Source organism: Felis catus, chromosome A1 (assembly GCF_018350175.1).
Source record: "Felis catus isolate Fca126 chromosome A1, F.catus_Fca126_mat1.0, whole genome shotgun sequence".
In the NCBI taxonomy this organism is placed as follows: Eukaryota; Metazoa; Chordata; class Mammalia; order Carnivora; family Felidae; genus Felis; species Felis catus.
Window position 1 is genome coordinate 228,212,636 of NC_058368.1, and position 20,491 is coordinate 228,233,126.

At 40.4% G+C, this 20,491-nt stretch overlaps 1 protein-coding gene across 1 annotated transcript in view; it reads left to right on the forward strand.

The window, feature by feature from the left end:
- DNAH5 (dynein axonemal heavy chain 5) overlaps positions 1-20,491 on the forward strand; it is a 282,567-nt gene that overhangs the window by 239,348 nt on the left and 22,728 nt on the right. The window contains 5 exon segments of the mRNA XM_023239471.2: positions 8,449-8,692; positions 9,694-9,808; positions 10,304-10,494; positions 14,768-14,889; positions 16,677-16,826. Coding sequence (XP_023095239.2) covers positions 8,449-8,692; positions 9,694-9,808; positions 10,304-10,494; positions 14,768-14,889; positions 16,677-16,826 — 822 coding nt within the window.

Below are 20,491 nucleotides of genomic sequence, written 5' to 3' on the forward strand. Positions count from 1 at the left end.
CTCTTGCTTAATCTTTCTACTGTAACCCCCAGTGTAAGGTGCAGAAGAGATGGAACCTTTGGGAATGAAAGCCTGGGTGATCCATTAGAAAGGAGGGCTCTCGAGGGCCATCATCTGTTTCCTTTCATTAATTTCAAAACCGTGGTTACAGATGCAGTTTATGTACACAAATAATTTTAGTTTTCATTTGCATCTTTGTTGAGCCACTTAATTTTTGATCATTTAATTAATAGATAGTATGTTTCATGAAATCATCCTGAATCACTACTGTACTTTCTTACTCACTTTGTGGATGCTTTTCTTATTATCACAGGTTAATTTTTTTAAAAAAATACATCCCATATTAATTGTTTTAAAATTTTTTTTAATGTTTATTTATTTTTGAGAGAGACAGAGACAGAATGTGAGTGGGTTAGGGGCAGGGAGAGAGAGAGGGAGACACAGAATCCAAAGCAGGCTCCAGGCTCCTAGCCGTCAGCACAGAACCCGACACGGGGCTCGAACTCACAAAGCTGTGAGATCATGACCTGGGCTGAAGTTGGACGCTCAACCGACTGAGCCACCCAGGCGCCCCACAGGTTAATTTCTTTTAATGTTTATTTATTTTAGAGAGAGAGAGAGCACACACATGAGCAGGGCAGTGCAGAGAGAGGAAGACAGGATCTGAAACAGGCTCCACACTGACAGCAGAAAGCCTGATGCAGGGCTTGAACTCAGCTATGACCTGAGCTGAATTCAGACACTTAACCTACTGAGCCACCTAGGTGCCCCTTACTATCACAGTTTATATAAAACATTTACACGACAGCCTTAGTATATAGAATACATAGCACAAATGTCTACCTCTGTGTGTGTGTGTATGTGTGTGTGTGTTGAAATAATCCCTTTGGTGGGAAAAATGCTTATAGACAAAATGATTTTGATTAATTTTGCTCCTTATTATTATATTTGTTATCTTTATATTTTGCTTCTTATTATTATATATTATATCTTCTTATATATTGGGGGACCTAAGTTATGGTTCAACAGAACTATGTCTAAGTCAGCCATACAAATGAAACTATACCTAAACCCTTATCCCCAAAGAGGTTTTCCATTTTAAAAGCTTGAATGAGGGATGCCTGGGTGGTTCAGTCCATTAGGTTAAGCATCCGACCTTGGCTCAGGTCATGACCTCACGGTTCATGAGTTCAAGCCCCACACTGGGCTCTGTGCTGACAGGTAAGAGCCTGGAGCCTGCTTCAGATTCTGTGTCTCCTTCTCTCTCTGTCCTTCCCCAACTCACACTCTGTCTCTCTCTTAAAAACAAATAAACATGAAAAAATTTTTAAAAATAAATGAAAAATAAAATCTTGAATAAATTGTTCTACTTTCCTTCAGAGATAACTTTATCTTTTCCATAACTGTTGTCCCATTGTAGCGTTTGGTCATTTACCTACTATTTGGTACATGACAGGTTGCTTTCATAATTCCAAATTGCATTGAGAAAGAATGAAATCGTGCCATTTGCAGCAACGTGGATGGAACTGGAAGGTATTATGCTAAGTGAAATCAGTCAGAGAAAGATATCATATGTGGATCTTGAGAAAGTTGACAAAAGACCACGGGGGAAGGAAAGGGGGAAAAATAGTTACAAACAGAAAGGGAGGGAGGCAAACCATAAGAGATTCTTAAATACAGAGAACAAACTGAGGGTGGATGGGGGAGTGGGGGAGAGGGGAAAGTGGGTGATGGGCATTAAGAGGGGCACTTGTTGGGATGAGCACTGGGTGTCGTATGGAAGTGATGAACCCTGGGAATCTACCCCCAAAACCAAGAGCACACTTTACACTGTATGTTAGCTAGTTTGACAATAAATCATATTAAAAAAAAAAAAGAAACAGAAAACAACAACAAAAAATCCAAATTGCCTTAAATTGTACTATTTACTTTAGGGTATATTATTTTGTCAGTTTTAATCTTTGGGGGGAAATGTACTTCTTAGCCTCATTTTAATTCTTTGGGAATGTAGGTGGTTACTTTAAATGACAAAGTGATTGGTGTTGACAATGATATTGAATTGACCACAACCATCTCAATAATGTTCAAGCTTTAACTTGCTATTTTTTAAAATCAGGAATTGAATAATTTGCCCCTTTGTCCACATTGTAGTAACTGTTGCTCTTGTGAATAATGGCTTTCATAAGCAACATGAGGGCTTTTAGTACTGATTCCATAGCTCTCAAGTGGAGATGTAGGTTGTAATAAGTCTTGCAAACTGTGTTGGGAATTTTGGACCTTTCAAAACAGCTGAGGGAAATCCCAGAATGGCTAGGAGCAGGAAAGGGGGTGATGGCAGAGAAGAGGGTGAGCAAGGAGACCAATTATGGAGAGTAGTCCATGAGGAATAATTAGAGCCTAAACCAGGGCAGTGGCTATGCAAATGGAAGAAATGGATGGAGGAAGAAAACATACTATGTTGGAAGAACTGATAAGACGGGGTGCGGTTTATGGATTTGACAGCCCCATGCTCTGTCTGTTCCCAGCAGACATGAAAACATGCATCCTTAGCATAAGTACAAGATTAGAAAGTTTTTATCCCTTTTATCCCTTTTTCAGCCACTTTATTATGCTTTTGTAATGATGTGTGAAATTCTAAAGTATGATTTATTTTGTGCCAACCTATAATTTTATTTTTCAAGCTGCTTATTTCCCAAATAAGTATTATAACGCTTCCAAAAATCCATGCTTGGAATGAATCAAGGGAGGGGATAAGAGAGGAGAGACATCTTTTGAGCAGCTATCATGATTCAGTTACTGTTGTAGCTGCTGTTTTCCTACTTACATCCTCATACTCACTCTCTGAGCTGTTTTTACATCCATCTCACAGATGAGGAAACTGAGGCTCATAGCGTCACATAACATGGCCAGTGTCAGGCAGCCGTTAGATCCTGGGAGCTGTGATTCAAACCTATGTCTTCCTGTTGTCAAACCATCATTCTTCCCATGGCTTTACATTCCTCCCTTATCTGCCTTCTTCAGGTGAGGAGGTTTTCTTTTTTTAATGTCCAGATTTATTTCAGCTTAATGCTAGATAAAAGCTAGCATGTGTACAGGTATTATGTCAAATTAAGTGGCTGTTATTTTTTATTTTATTTTTAATTTTTATTTTATTTCATTTATTTTATATATGTATATATATATATATATATATATATATATATATATATATATATATACACACACATATGGCTTCCATATAACACCCAGTGCTCAATCCATCAGGTGCCCTCCTCAATGCCCATCACCCATTTCCCCCTCTCCCCCATCCCACCATGCTCCCTCAGTTTGTTCTCTGTATTTAAGAGTCTCTTATGGTTTGCCTCCTTCCCTCTCTGTTTGTAACTATGTTTTCCCCTTCCCGTCCCCCGTCTTCTGTTAAGTTTCTCAAGATCCACATATGAGTGAAAACATATGATATCTGTTTTTCTCTGACTGACTTATTTCACTCGACATAATACCCTCCAGTTCCATCCACGTTGTTGCAAATGGCAAGATTTCATTCTTTCTCATTGCCAAGTAGTATTCCATTGTATATAGAAACCACATCTTCTTTATTTCAGGTGAGGATTTTTATAATGCTCATCTTTAGGAACTCAGGAATGATCATGATAGTGTGAAAAATGTGGGAATAAAAAATATTTGAATTTTTCCCTTTAGCTACCTTTCCTTCCTTCCTTCCTTCCTTCCTTCCTTCCTTCCTTCCTTCCTTCCTTCCTTCCTTCCCTCCTTCCCTCCCTCCCTCCCTCCCTCCCTCTCTCCCTCATTTCTTCTTTCTTTCTTTCTTTCTAGAGGGAGAGAGAGCGCGAGATGGGGAGAGGAGCAGGGGGAGAGAGAGAATCTCAAGCAGGCGTCATTCTCAGCACGGAGCCCAACACAGGGCTTGATCCCATGACCCTGGGATCATGACCTGAGCTGAAATCCAGAATGGGATGCCGAACCAACCCAGCCCCCCAGGTGCCCCTACTTTCTTTCTTAGTGTAATGGTAGTGTGAGTTCTTTTGTTATAGCTGCTTATGGAAAGGAATTTTGTAGGTGCCATGAAATGTCACTTTCTGTACTAATTATTACATTTTTTCAAATTTGAGATTCTTATGTAGTGAATCAGTGAGTTGAAATAACTACTTAGGAAGCTTTTTTAAAAAACGTAACCGAATAAAAGGAAACAAAAGTGATAAAGGCAGGTTTTGCTGGACTTGCTACATCCCCCCCAAATTAAGAAAGTGATACAGTTTCTGAGCTTTTTCTTGCTTAGCGAGGGAATTTTCCTTTGCTGGAATGTCCCTGGACCCGACTCGCTGTGCTCAGGGCCTGGTACAGTTCTACACGCCATAGCTGCTCAATCAGTGGTGATGGACTGGCCAGAACATGAAGCAGTGGCGGGTGGCCTTTGCCCTTTGTCTTCATGCAGTTTAGTTACTAGAGCCTTTGTTTTAAATCTGTGGTTTTCAGTCACAGGGTGAGAATTTTCACATTTCTATTTCTGGCACCAAGATATGCCTGGATTTTCTTGTTCACTCTTTGTTTCAGTCTGAAACAGGGTATAGAATTTAGTCATTCGTTCCAAAATATTGAGAGCCTACTGTGTACCAGGCATCGTTCCAAGAGTTGAGGGAACATATTAATGAACCAAAAAAATCCTTGGAGGCTAACTAATGAGTAATTTATATGTTATGTTAGAAAGTGGTAAATGCTATTTAAAAACACAGAGTGGGGTAAGAGGGAGAGCTAGGGAATCAGATAGTGGGCTATGATTTCAAACAGGGTGGTCAAAGTAGGTTCCACTGAGAAGGCGACATTTAAGAAGTTGAAGGGGAGGAGGGAGTAAGTTACCTGGTAGGAGGGGCCTGACACAGCAACAGCCAGTGCAAAGGCCCTGAGGGAGGAGAGTGCATTATGTGTTTAAGGCAGTTGGTCTCCAAGTGTGGTGCCCTGAACAGACAGGAATAGCAGCCCTGCATCACCTGGAGGTAGGTTAGATTCCCGGGCCCTGCTCTGGCTTACTGCTGATTTAGGGCTTACTGGATGTGGCTGGAGCAAAATGCAAAAGGACCCTCACAGGCTGTGGTAAGGTCTTAGCTTTTACTCTGAGAGACATGGTTAGTCCTTAGAGGGTTTGGGGAGAGGAGGTGTGTTTCAGAGCAGTGTTCTGACTGGTAGGCTGGGAATAGACAACGGGCAGTAGGGATGAGGCAGGGAGGCCTATTTGGGTCCTGTCATTTAAAGGAGAAATGACAGAGACATGCACCAGGGTGTCAGCAGTGGAGTTGGTGAGGAACGATAAGCCTCCGGGTCTGTTTTTGAAGTAGAGGTGATAGGATTTGTTGATGACCAGGACTTGGAGTTTGAGAAAAGGGACGTAGTGACAGAGGCCTCCAAAATTTTAGCTGCTGGGAGAATGGGGCTGCCGTCTGCTGGGATGGGGAAGGCTGGGGGGCAGCAGGTATGCAGGAAAGAGCCCTGACTTCCCTTTTGGTAGTGTTGCTGGGGTGGTGGGGGACATCTCTTCAACATTCACGTGGAGATGTCGAGACCACGTATGATGAAGAGCTGGGAAGAAGCTCTCAGTTACCAGCGTATCGATGGTGTTTAACACAAGACAGAGTTTGTGGAATTGTTATGCGATGTTTCTCATAGTCAAAAAGAAAATCCTAAAAATGATTACATAAATTAAGCACTAAAGGGAAAGGACTTGCACTAGCGTTTCACAATGGCAGTTTGGGCTACGTGTGGCTTCTCCCTCCCCATGATGTTCGTGTGGGCACTGGACCAGAGCGAAGGGAAGTCACCCAATTAATCATGGAATTAATGAGTAGTCCCATTATATTTTGTATGATTTCATATGATTCATTGCTGCATATAACTTTATTATTTTTTTACTTTTTAAAAGTGTATTGATTTTGAAAGAGAGAGTGTGTGCAAGAGTTGGGGAGGGGCAGAGAAAGAGGGAGAGAGAGAATCCCAAGCAGCCTGCATACTGCCTGCACAGAGCCCAGTGCGGGGCTCAAACCCATGAACCGCAAGATCATGACTTGAGCCTAAATTAAGAGTTGGATGCTTAACCGACTGAGCCATTCAGCCACCCCAATCACTATTTATAACTTTAGATTTCTAGTTCTCTCAGCGGGGAGTAGAATCTACAATAACTGCTGAGCCATATCCGGAGTACCCAATTGAATATTTACCCTGCTGAAGCTACTGTAGAAATCTGAGCTTCGTAGCACGTGCCCAGGTAGCTCCACTGAGCACAACTGGAACTCCCAACCATGCCTTTTAACCATGCGTTGAACCCTGGTTTCCCCATATTGTGTCACACGTAAATTCATATTACTTCATTAATGCGTCTAAGCATCGGTCAGTGGGCACTATATTTAGAAAGCTTTTCAAGCAAACTGACTAATGCATATCTTTCTGTCCAAATTTTTAAATACTATTTACCCACTGTCCTTTTTCCTTTAATGTAATTTACTGTCAAATTGGCTTCCATACAACACTCAGTGCTCATCCCAACAAGTGCCCTCCTCAATGCCCATCACCCACTTTCCCCTCTCCCCCACCCCCCATCAACCCTCAGTTTGTTCTCTGTATTTAAGAGTCTCTTATGGTTTGCCTCCCTCCCTCTCTGTTTGTGACTATTTTTCCCCCTTCCTTTTCCCCATGGTCTTCTGTTAAGTTTCTCAGGATCCACATGTGAGTGAAAGCATATGGTATCTGTCTTTCTCTGACTGACTAATTTCACTTAGCATAATACCTTCCAGTTCCATCCATGTTGCTGTAAAAGGCAGGATTTCATTCTTTCTCATTGACAAGTAGTATTCCATTGTATATATTAACCTCATCTTCTTTACCCATTCATCAGTTGATGGACATTTAGGCTCTTTCCATAATTTGGCTATTGTTGAGAGTGCTGCTATAAACATTGGGGTACAAGTGCCCCTATGCATCAGTACTCCTGTATCCCTTGGGTAAATTCCTAGTAGTGCTATTGCTGGGTCCTAGGGTAGATCTATTTTTAATTTCTTGAGGAACCTCCACACTATATTCCAGAGCGGCTGCACCAGTTTGCATTCCCACCAACAGTGCAAGAAGGTTCCCATTTCTCCACATCCTCGCCAGCATCTGTAGTCTCCTGATTTGTTCATTTTAGCCACTCTGACCGGCGTGAGGTGGTATCTCAGTGTGGCTTTGATTTGTGTTTCCCTGATGATGAGTGATGTTGAGCATCTTTTCATGTGTCTGTTGGCCATGTGGATGCCTTCTTTGGAAAAGTGTCTATTCATGTCTTCTGCCCCTCACTGTCCTTTCCATTTTTGATTCTTTTACTAGCTTCAGAATTAGAGCCTCTCATTAAATAATCTGACTTTTGTGTACAATTTGACTTGGTGCCAGAGGCTCATCCTCTCTGTTGTCTTCCTGCCTCTGGGCTTCCTGCTGCCTTTGGCTGGTTCTTTTTTTTTTTTTTTTAATTAAAAAAAAATTACATTTATGTATTTTTGAGAGACAGAGTGAGACAGAATGCGAGCGGGGGAGGGGCAGAAAGGGAAGGAAACGCAGAATCTGAAGCAGGCTCCAGGCTCTGAGCAAGAGTTCAGCACAGACCCCAAGGCGGGGCTCGAACCCACAAAATGTGACATCATGAACTGAGCCGAAGTCGGACACTTAACCGACTGAGCCACCCAGGCGCCCCTGCCTTTGGCTGGTTCTGTGTCATGGCTGTTCCCTGCTTCCCCATCCTCACTGGTCCCATCTTTTTTCTCCTTCTGTTCCACGGACTCTCCCTCTCCAAACCACCAAGAAGAAGAAGTAACCAATATGGACAATAATCTTTCTAAACCATTCTCTCCCCAGCTATCTATAAAGATCCTTCAGGAAAGATGTAAAACTTTACTTGTCATGGAGAGAGTAGCACCTGTTCAGGCCCAGAACATTTTTCAATTTAAATGTACCTGCAGCAGTGGCACAGGTTGTTTGCCTGTCATTTGGACCCTTGCTTTTCAGAGAACTGGATACTGTTTCAACTAGCAGGTTGAACATAATCACATTCAAACAACAGAGCTCTTATCAGTAAGAGACTAAGGGAAGACAATGAATCTATTCTGAGAGATCTGTGTGTGTCTTTTCAAATATATGTCAATATATTTTCGATATATTTCACTTTTCAAACAAGCTTCAATATAATCACAAAAGTCACGTACGGTGGATATTGATAGTATTTTTAGTAAGTTTCACATTGTTTGCTACCAATTCTTTCCTCCATTAGCTCCCCTCTTATTTTCATGGAGTTCCTGCAGCCACATATGATAACTGCATTACAGGAGCTTGAGAACAGTCCTCTAGGTGAACTTTGTCAGGGATGGCCAAACAATAGTTGTTAATTAAGGAAGAGAATATATTTATGCAAATTAACAGGAATTGGAGAAAGAGAGAACTCATCTCCTAGAAGATGTAACTGCAAACAAAAGAAGGATGAAGGAGCTAGAAGATAATTTGCTTTACCGGCTGACGAGTACCCAGGGGTCCCTGGTGGAAGATGAGAGTCTCATCGTCGTGCTGAGCAACACAAAAAAGACCGCGGAAGAGGTGACACAGAAGCTGGAGATTTCGGCAGAGACAGAAATTCAGATTAACTCAGCCCGGGAGGAGTACAGACCTGGTGAGTTTGGTAATGAAAGACAAATGTCACAGGAAAATGAAGTGAGAAACAAACCAAAATCAGAGAAACTGAAGGAAGTAAGGGCTGTGTGAAGTGGGGTGGCCGTTCCTGTTTTGTGATGTTGCGTTGGGACATATACAGTAAGACTGGGAGAAAACATTTTTTAATGGTATAAATTCTCTAGGTGCTGATAATCCATGTTAGTTAGCAAGTTCTTTCAGGTCCCTGTGAAATTACTTTTAAATTAGAAAGTAAAAAGGAAGATCTTTTAAAGAACGTCTGACTACAGTTTTGAAATTTAAGGAATTAGTGCAGCATTTGTGGGCTGCTCATTAGTTCTTTATCATTTGGTCACAATGAGCCGGTGTTTTGTTTGCAGTCTTTGTATTAGGAAGGTAGTTCCTTGGTCTCCTGGGAGTGCTTTAGTCTTACTCAGCAATTTGCAAAGCAGTGTTGTTCATTGGTTACAAGAGGGGCCTGCTAAAAGAACTCAATTCCCTTTAGAAAATTATCATTCTTTCTGAAAAAAATAATCAAAACAGCATCATCTGCTGCTGGAGAGTCAGGAGCATCATCTTTGCGATGATGCCTTGTTTTGCCAACCTGACCCCAAGCCTAGTCAAGGCTTCCTCATGGAGCTTAAGAATGAGGTCCATAAAATGCGTACACACTTTGCTGCGTGTTAGAGTGTTTGCGATCCCATCAGTTACCTTTTCTACCTATGAAAAAATATAGTGAAATTCATAAGGGTTCTAAATCCATAAGAGGTTCTAAAATGGAAAAATGCTGTGTGATAAACACAAATAGCAGAGTGCTTACACAGAGCTTATAAATAAGAGTTAAATATATATAATGAGCATTGCTCTAGACCCTCAGAGCTGGTAGATAGTCATTGATAAAAATAAAACTTGTTGTTTTCATTTAGAGTTTAGGCTGATCTGGGCACAGATCATTTATTTTCCACCCTCGTAGCACAAGCAATCTTGCTCTCTGTCTTTCAGTGGCAACACGGGGCAGCATCCTGTACTTCCTCATCACTGAGATGCGCTTGGTTAATGAAATGTATCAGACTTCGCTCCGCCAGTTTCTTGGCTTGTTTGACCTTTCCTTAGCCCGGTACGTCTGCACTCAGGAAGCCAAGCTGAATTCTATATCTGTGGGCTAGAATGATGACATTACATTTGTAACTTCTTTTCCTCTTGCTACTGAGTCTTTTTTTCTTTTTTTAATCTAAGTGTAGTGTAATTACCAGGGTGTTAACAAATCATTCTCATTTGTCATTTCATGCTCAGAGACAGGCCCATCAACTCTTCATCCGTTGATTGATCCCTTTGGTTTTGTGTGTTTCTGTTACACAAGAAAATTCCCAAGACTTTTTTTTTTTTGTGAGTGACAGTACCCTGCGGGTAAAATCGATGTAGGCAACATTGAGGATTCTGTTATGTTATTTTATGTTGAGACAATGCTTGTTATTTTCGCTTGAGGATGCTGATTCTTGTGTACAAAGGAACTGGCTCGCCAAAGTTATGTATTTGCCGTTAAAGAGGTTGTTTTTATGGACAATGGGAAAGGGCGGTGGGGTAAGCTGGGTTTAAGTGTTCTCTCCTCCAGGTCGGCCAAGAGCCCAATTACAAGCAAGAGGATTGCTAATATCATTGAGCATATGACTTACGAGGTTTACAAGTATGCAGCCCGGGGATTGTATGAGGAGCACAAGTTCTTATTCACCTTGCTGCTTACCCTGAAGATCGACATCCAGAGGAACCGAGTGAAGCATGAAGAGTTTCTCACCCTTATCAAAGGTCAGTATAACAATAGAAAGCGTTTTACACGGGTCCAGATGTAGGAATTCTTTGAAGGTCTTGTGCGGTATTATTTATTTTTTTTCTGGCTACAGTAGTTTCCTTGCACGTCATTGGAGATTGCGTATACATGAAATACTTTATTTGTTCATTCATTGCATGAATATTTATTGAGAACCTACTACTGTATGCCAAGGCACAGACTAGGCACTTGGGGCACATCATAAAACAACAAGTAAATTGTGTAGTATGGGAGAAGCTAGTAGGCACTATAAAAAAAGCAAAGCAGGAAAAGGGGGATGGGGAGTTATAGGGTATGTGGACTGGGAATTAACATTCTAAATGGGATATTTAGTGGGGTATCTAATGGGTAGGCCTCCCTGAGAGATGGACAAGTGAGTAAAGGCCTGGAGGAGCAGGGGTCGCTGGCCTTGGGGACTTGCAGAGGAAGAGTATCAAAGGAAGACAGCATCAATGCTCTGGTGGGAGTCAAGCCTCCCATGACTGAGGCTGGAGCCATGGTGTGTGTGTGGAGGGGGGGGGGGGTGATTGTGGAGCTCATCCTGCAGATACTGATTCTGTATCTGTTGAGGCATTGCTCGCAGGCAGGTCCCCTGTGCCACTGCACAATACAGCCCAGTGGAAGGCTAGGAAACAAATTTGCTGTCATGTTCTTGAATGTCTGGACAAAAAATATTTAAAGTAACTGTGGAAATGATGCTCGGGTCGAAATGGCTTTATCTACTACACCTTTCTAAGCCATCTCTTTATAGATGAGACACAATTTTATCTATAGTAGGTGGGGGGGGGGGAGATTTTCATGTTTACCTGGAGAGTGGATTTGCAGAGGAACTTGAAAAGGACCCTGAAGGAGCAGTAGGGAAGGGGTGTGGGTAGGCACATGCTGTGCCCTGGGGGTGTGTGTGGGTCCACAGCCATATGTGAATAAATGCATATTCGTGTTTGTATAAATATGCGTTTGCATATGTATCTTATAGAAACAACAAAGACTCATTTGGTTACACTTGAACTTAGAAATGTATGATTAATGGGGCGTCTGGTTAGCTCAGTCCGTGAAGCATCCGACTCTTGGTTTTGGCTCAGGTCATGATCTCAGTGTCCCAGGGTCGTGAGATCAAGGTCTGTGTTGGGCTTTGTACTGATAACCCAGAGCCTACTTAGAATTCTCTCTCTCTCTCTCTCCCTCTCTCTCTGTGCCTCCCCTGCTCTTGGTTTCTCTCTCTCTCTCTCAAAATAAATAAAGAAACTTAAAAAGAAAAAAAGAAATGTATGATTTATGGACAATCTCTCTCTCTCTCTCTCTGTCTTTAATTCTTTGTCTCTAACCCTCGAACTCTTGCTCCTTAGGTTTCTTTATTTTTCAGTTTTCCTAAATCGAAGCACGTGGATGAACTGGGGAGACATCCCTTAGATGTTTGGTGTCGGGGTTGACTTTTTCGCCGAGCCCTTCCAATAATACTGTCTCATTGACTGGTCCTTCAGCTGATGGGCATTTACTGTGGCGAGTTGTTCCCGACAGCCTCAACTCAGGCACGAAATGCATTTCCTCATGAAATGCATCCAGGTCTGGTTGAAATACCGTAAAGTGTGTTACAGTTTGGCATGATGATAGCAGATGTGGGATTAGGTTTAGCAAGACTAAGTGAAAATAGTGACTTTGCTGATTTCTTGATGAGTGTCTCAAGCAGATTCTTTAACTTTTTTTCAGGCTTCAGCCTCCTCAGCTGTAAGACAAGGATAGTCAAATCTACATCATCAGATTCTTGAGAAGTCATACAATTTCTGTAAATCTCGGCACATGGAACGTGTTCAGCAAATGATAGGCATTGTGATATTTTCTTTAGTATTTTAGTTTGTTTTGATTAGTCCCCGGCTGGCGTAGGCTGGACAGCTTTTGTGGGTCTTTGGCATTCAACAGTTTTAGAATGCTGCTTTATGAAACGGAGTGTCAGAATAAACTTCGGAATGCAGTTACGTTGTAAGATTGCTCTTTGCTGGTTATGTTTGGTGACAGTTACCCAGTGAGTGAACTCCCCTGCAGAGGGAGTTCACTTGTTTGAAAATGTTATTTAAAGATTTTTTAAAAACGTTTTTGATTTTTTTTTAACATGTATTTATTTTTGAGACAGAGAGAGAGCATGAACAGGGGAGGGTCAGAGAAAGAGGGAGACACAGAATCTGAAACAGGCTCCAGGCTCTGAGCTGTCAGCACAGAGCCCGACGCGGGGCTCGAACCCACGGACCATGAGATTATGACCTGAGCCGAAGTCGGACGCTTAACTGACTGAGCCACCCAGGCGCTCCCGTTTTTGATTTTTTTGAGAAAGAGAGAGAGAGAGTGAGGGAGGAGGGGAGGAGCAGAAAGAGAGGGAGAGAGAAAATCCCAAGCAGGCTCTGTGCTGTCAGTGCAGAGCCCGACTCGGGGCTTGAACTCCCGAACCGCGAGATCATGACCTGAGCCAAGATCAAGAGTGGGATGCTTAACCAACTTAGCCACCAGGCACCCTGAAAATGTTATTCAGATAGCAACAGTACTTTGATACTGGTCTTTTAATTTGCTCATCTCCAAGGTGGGAAAGGATCAGTCCAGATGGCGTGCTAAATCTGCTTTGGCTGTACCGCTTTATAACTGTGTGGTGTAACTAGTATACATTTTTTGTTATAAGAACACATCATTTTTACGAAGTATTACCTTAAAAATTGGAACTTACTTTTTCCGAAAGTAAGGGTTTCCAGAATGAAAGCAACAGTGTCTCAATCATCTTGAGAATTTATTTTGAATTATTCCTATTCCAACCATTTATTCATCAGAAGTACATTTAATCTGGTGCCATATTATCCAGGAATACCTCTGTCCCCAACCCATTACAATCATTCTCTGTGGCCCATTGTACACTGTTAAAGCAGATAAGATATTCATGACACAGTTACTCTCTACTAAACAATGAATAATGCTTTGGTTGCAAGAAACACCCTTTCCTTCCCATAAATAGCTTCTCCCTAACTCTCTAGTGAATATCTTATTCTTTTGAGTTTGTTGGAAAATGGACGGTTTCCATAGAAATTGGTATGACATTTTTCAACACAATGCCACTGTCCTTAGGTCTTTAACTACTCCCTGCCATTAAAGCAATCTGTTTTGATTTTGTGAGTTAATAATCTTATCAAAATTGCTTCAAGGCCACACTTACCTTCTTGGAAATATACTCAGATGGATTTGGCAAAAGATAGTAATTTAGTGGGGTCCATGGGGTACCTGGATAAAGTAGAGATTGGCTCAATAAATATCTTGAGTATCGTTATTTGTTCATGACCTGCTCTGTTCAGAAAAGGATTTTAAAGGTAACCAAATGCATTGGTTATATTCTTTTAAGAATTATGCTTGGAACATATTTTCCCTGAAACATTTTAATAGATGGTGTTTATTGAACAGTATATTATATCCTATAAAGACTTTCTAACTCTTCCTCTGACTTAAAATATGACTGTTTACACATTTAGTTTTTCTGAGGTGAGCAACCACAACATTTTAAGGTGTCATTTATTTTATGGTACTGTGAGAGTTACATGAATCGCATGAGCTTAGGTAAATCAGCAGCAAGATAAGAGTCACTGCCCAATGGAAATATTTGCTGTGGTTAGACTGACCAAAACTAAGTGATACAACACAGGATCCTTCAATGTGCTCAAAATGGATATAGATAATATACTGATTTATAGATGAGAACTCTTTAAACACATGTAGTGCTGCTGACATTTCCAGATAAATTCTCTCCTTGAAAGAGCTTGTGTGAACATCATGCACTCCTTAACATTGACAGTAGCTACTCATTTAGTGACCCTCTGCTCTGGTCTTGATCCCATTTCGTGTGCTTTACACATGTGTTTTCTGTCATTCTGTCATTATCACAACATCCAGGCTTCATTATTCCCAGCGTACATATATTTGGAAACAGAGACACAGACAGATGAGCTACGTTGTCCCAGACCTTGGCTAGATGGGGCTAGGACAGAATTCAGCATCCTCCTGGGCCACACTTATATTGCTGATTCTCAAGTGTGTTTTTCTAAAATCATCTATTCCTTTATTAAATTTTAAAGCTTGTCCATTATGATGACACATTTCTGAGTTAAAAAAATGTCAAGGTTGTAAAATAGTTAAAATGAAAAGTGTAAGCAAAAGCTTTTGTAAATAGACTGTTTTAGAGTAAAGAAAGAAAAGTCTAGTAACTTTATATGTTTAATTTTAAAGGAGGTGCCTCATTGGACCTTAAAGCTTGTCCTCCTAAACCATCCAAATGGATCCTGGACATGACCTGGCTGAATTTAGTGGCACTCAGCAAACTTAGACAGTTTTCTGATGTCCTTGATCAGGTAACTTGTGCTTTGAATAAACTTATGGCCGTGTCACGGGGAGCAGCTTCCTGATTTATCACCAGCTACAGTATTTGCAGAAGAGAGATTTTTTCACTTTGTCACTCATACAATGGTATTACCTGTGTTTGACCTTGCTCATGCTCACTCAACTCTCTGATAAAGCGAACTCCACCCAAGTTTAACTACTATTGTCCTATACCATATGTCAGTATCACCAACTGGAGATCCACAAGTGGGGAAACTGATAGATTTAATTAGATCATTAGATACAGTTAAGAGGAGATTGAATGGAAAAAAAAAAATACAAAGAGCCTGTATCGAAATGCCTGCCCATTTGTCCTTGTCTCTCTTCTTCTTCCTCTCCTTGTCCTTCCACTATATTGCTTCCATTATATTGCTTTAGCCAGGCATCTGGACTTACATCTAATGTCAGTGCTTGGCCCCTTATCTTTACAAGTTATCGTCGTTTCCCAACCAGCCAGTTCCCTATGAATTGTGTATGTACTGGGATCATGGAAGTTGGGTCTGGAGAGTTCAGTTGAGACAAACCAGGAAACAGATTCTTAAACATCAGAAGACCAGAGAGGTCACACTGACAGCAAGGTGGCTTTATTCAGCCACGAGTTGTAGGCTTTTTTATGACCAGAACGTGTGCTAAGGTTGGTTCTTCACTTTCCTCCCAGTTTAAGTTGACCAGAAGCTTAATGTTCAGCTTTTTAAAAATGCTTTGTATGTTTTTATGTATTTTTATGTTTTGGCCTGTGTCTGGTGATCTGCGTTATTTCTACCATGTAGTGAAATAACTTTCATTTGGGAGGTTTTAATGCACTCTAGCTTATTCCCCTCGAAGGTGACTGCTAGTGACCTTTCCTGGACCGATATCTGTTCAGTAACAGTTGCTGTCTTCTGGAGATTATCTTGTGCTGAAATCCCTCCATGTCATATAGTCTTTCATGACTGAGGGAAGTTATTGTTTTTTACTCTTATATGATACTTTCTAAATACAGATCTGGAATGCCTTTTCCTTTGATTAGGCCTCCCAGAAATATACCAGGGGCTTTAATCGAAGGGAATATACCAGAGAACATAGGATTACATTTATCTTCAGATGTTGTTTGTTCCATGTTTTTGAAATGATTACCGACAGAATGCTTGTCTCTCTTTGAGTTTTTAAGCTCTAAAGGATAATGGACCGTATTCTTTTCCTCTTTCTCAATTACCGAAAGGAAACATGTGTATCATTATTCATTCGATGATGATATGAAATGGTATATTTCAAATTACTCTAGATTAATAGAATATTGACCAAAAAGCTTTTTGTTCAATAATAAACATGCATTAAATGTCTTCTTTTGTGCCAGGAGTGGTCCTGGGAAATGAGGAAGCATATGTGAATAACTAAATGAATTTGTTCTTGATCATGAGAGGATTTCATGGAGCAAATCAGATTTCCTTAAAATAATGAAAATGAGTTTTCATTGATTTCTTTATTCCTTACCAAATTGTTACCACAAAGGCATTAGAAGATATTAAACAAATCAAGACTCTCCCTACTTCAAAAACTAGCTGTAAGCTGGCATTAATACAGAGTGACTTTAGCATAAATCACATTTGATTTTAGACTTCCACACTTTTTGCTACTAGAATATAAAATAATGAAAAGGTCAAAGGATATCTTTCACACATGTCTGGAATGGTCAGAAGGTTTGATGAAAAATATCTGTGAACTATTACTAAAAGATTTTCTTGTGCTGTGATGCAATTCTTATCCCCTGATATTTCAGATATCAAGAAATGAGAAAATGTGGAAAACTTGGTTTGATAAGGAAAACCCTGAGGAAGAACCCCTTCCAAATGCCTATGATAAATCTCTTGACTGCTTTAGACGTCTTCTCCTTATTAGATCCTGGTGTCCTGACAGAACCATTGCCCAGGTAAAAAGTACATATTAGAAAAAATAGGAGAATATATTTTTTTAAGATTTTTATTATTATTATTTTTAAGTAATCTCTGCACCTAGTGTGGGGCTTGAACCTACAACTCTGAGATTAAGAGTCACATGCTTCACTGACTGAGCCAGCCAGGCACACCTGGGAAAATATATATATATATATATATATATATATATATATATTTTTTTTTTTTTTTTAATTTAAATTTTAGTTAACATACAGTGCAGTATTGGTTTCTGGAGTAGAATTCAGTGATTCATCACTTACATATAATACCCAGTGCTCATCCCAACAAGTACCCTCCTTAATGCCCATCACCCATCTAGCCCATCGCCCACCCATCTCCTTCCGTCAACCCTCCATTTGTTCTCTAGAGTTAAGAGTCTCTTATGGTTTGCATCCCTCTCTCCTTTTTTTTCTTTTCCCCTTCCCATATGTTCATCTATTATCTTTCTTAAATTCCACATATGACTTAGATCGTGGTATTTGTCTTTCTCTGATTGACTTATTTCACTTAGCATATACACTCTAATTCCATCCACATCATTGCAAATGGCAAGATTTCATTTTTTATGGCTGGGTAATATTATATTCTATTGTATATGTGTACCACACCTCCTTTATCCATTCAGCAATTGATAGACATTTGGGCTCTTTCCACAGCTTGACCGTTGTTGATAATGCTGCTATAAATATTGGGGTGCATGTGTCCCTTTGAATCAGTATTTTTGTATCCTTTGGGTAAATACCTAGCAGTGCAACTGCTGGATCGTAGGGTAGTTCTGTGTTTAACTTTTTGAGGAACCTCTAAACTGTTCTCTAGAGTGGCTGCATTCCCACCAACAGTGCAAGAGGGTCCTCCTTTCCCTAGGAGAATATTTTTAAGGAGAGTTTCCTTTAAAATATAAAGAAATGTTGAAAATTTTAATCCCAATGTGAATTTTCTTCGAGGCTTCTTTGGAATTTTCTAGCAGTACCTATGTGCAAAATGAAAAAATAAACAAATATAGCAAGGTGTACGTTTGGGCTAAATGACTTACTAATCTTCTTTGTTCTAAATGGTATAAGAATGAATGAGAATGCCATGTTTTTAAGTTGTCACATAGGTATAACATAAAGGTGATGTATTGCGCTTCCATACCGTTTTTATATTAACTTAGACATGATATGTATGGCTGCTCCATTTTGTTAGTAGTAAAAGAACGTTTCTTTAAATAGGAATGATGAGAAGGCACTAGGAGGAGAGGCAGATGAGAGGGTAGCACAGTATTCCCAAATCTATAGTTGTGATCCCAGAAAGCCTCACCACCCCTGATGCAGGAGATGGCTTAAGATTCCTTGAATTTTACGTATGGTTTAAATGTGAATCCTGCCTCCAAAAGATCCATCTTTTCAAAGACCTTTAATTTTCTGGCCCACCATCATGGAAATGTCACTGCTAACAAGACCTGCGGTGTCCTGACTTCACATGAAAAACTCAGCTTGAATATTCAGCTCAGGTTGATTCCTTAGGTGCTTCTCCCAAGAAGCCATATAGTAAAAATAGGCTGGGTTTATAATGGGATGTAGGAAGTTCAGCGCTTCACTCTCCAGAGGGAGCATTAAAACCGTATGGAGTAACCATCTCCAAAATCCATGTAGGTACCAAGGAATCATGAAAACAACTAGATTCAATGATTTATTGAGAAAAGAAAAATGAGTTTTGCAGGGCTACTGAGATCACCCTTCCTTCAGTTTTTCCTCTCAGCTTCATTACTTTTATCTTGCCCAAAAGAATTGTCAAACTGTTGCCTTAAGGACAATGTAGAAAGTTCAAGTCGTTCGTTTTTCTTCCTTCCTTCCTTCCTTCCTTCCTTCCTTCCTTCCTTCCTTCCTTCCTTCCTTCTTCCTTCTTCCTTCTTCCTTCTTCCTTCTTCCTTTCTTTCTTTCTTTCTTTCTTTCTTTCTTTCTTTCTCTCTTTCCTTCTTTCTTTTTCTTTCTTTCTCTTTCTTTCTTCCTCCTTCCCTCCCTTTCTTCCCCCCTTTCTCACTTCCTTCCTCCCCTCTTTCCCTCCTCCCTCCCTCCTTCTCTTTCTTTATTACTTCCTCTACTTTCTCCCTCCCTCTCCTTTCATTCTCTCCCTCCCTTTCTCTCTTCCTTCCTTTTTACCCCCTCATGTAACATTTTATTTGGTTCAGTGCTAAAATTTAAGTCTACAGGCTCCTTTGTAACTTTGTCATCTTCATCCTGGCGTCTGTCATCTATAGGCTGGGCACAGCCATGGCTTCCTAACTGGGGTCTCCTCTTGCTCCTTCTTGCCCACCCTAGTCAATCCTGTATGTTCTAGAAGAAATGGAAATAAGATATTCTATTCCTTGGCTTTTAAAGTCTTTCAGTGCCTTCCCATGGCCCCTACGATAACAGCCAAGTCTTAAGATCTAGAAGTCCTCTCTGGAAAAATGTTTTCTCCTCTGAAATTCTTATGCTCACATTATATTCCTTTTGTGATTTTCAACCAGACACCTTCTTGGGAAGCATATTAGAAGGTCTACAGTGTGGGTACATTCAGTCCCCATTTCCCATAAGCAGCATCAGGCTTGTTCTTGGTATTTCAGCTGAGTATGACTGCCCATGTCAGGGGACATTTGAGGGCCTGGTTGCAAAACCATTGCACTCTCAGAGGGTGTCACATGGTACATACACATTTATGTCTCAAAAGCACCCAGAAAAGAACAGGTGCAGAGGTATGATTGACCATTTTTAAGCTCAGAGACGTAGGGTGTGCAATCACTTTGAGAATGGATAGAGCATAGCTAGATATTCAAAATGGAGGAAGAGCCTGTATTACTGACTGAAATCAAACTTCGGATGTTTTTAAGTCAAAAACAATGGTTTAACCAGTACCACCCTTACTTTGGCTATCTGAAGCCTCTCTGATTTAAGGGAAACTCTACCTACAACTGTTTTGTGTTTCTCTGGGAATGAAAGTGGGGTCCTACTAAGGTCGACCTCACCAAGACTCACTTTGCCCTGCACCTGGAAAAGTTACAGTTCATGTTGTACCCACACCTGGGCTCTGCTTATTATGTGAGAGCAATTCTTCTGGGGAATCCCACCAGGGATAAAAACGTGGGTCTTACTCTAATGGGGTGAGAGAAGATAACAGAATGGAAGGAAGTTTTTCTTTGAGGGCACCCAATTTTTACCAGAGGGAGAATATAGACTAAAGGTCATACTCACAATAGTATTTTATCGAACATAATTATTTTACCTTATTTGAAAAGAGACTGTGTTGTTAGTCAAAATATTTATATATGGTTGATAAGTTGACATAGCCTGTGATACTGCAAGCATGTATTTCAGTCAAACCAAAATTAACGGTAAGGGAGATAAGCCAAAAATGGAAAGATATGACAATGATTAGGAGAACAATTATGGACTAAATCTTTAAAACATTAATTCATTCATTCAGGAAGTGTCTAATGTATTTCATTCAATAAGAAATCATTCAGTAATTATCTATTGATAAGTATCCATTAAACCCCAGGCATTGTGCTGCTTACTTGATTATTGGAATGCATATGCATTTCTCTTAAAGCATCCTAAAGAATACAGTTGCCTAATATTTTACATTTTTTTATGTACCAGAAAGTAGCCAGTGTATTGAA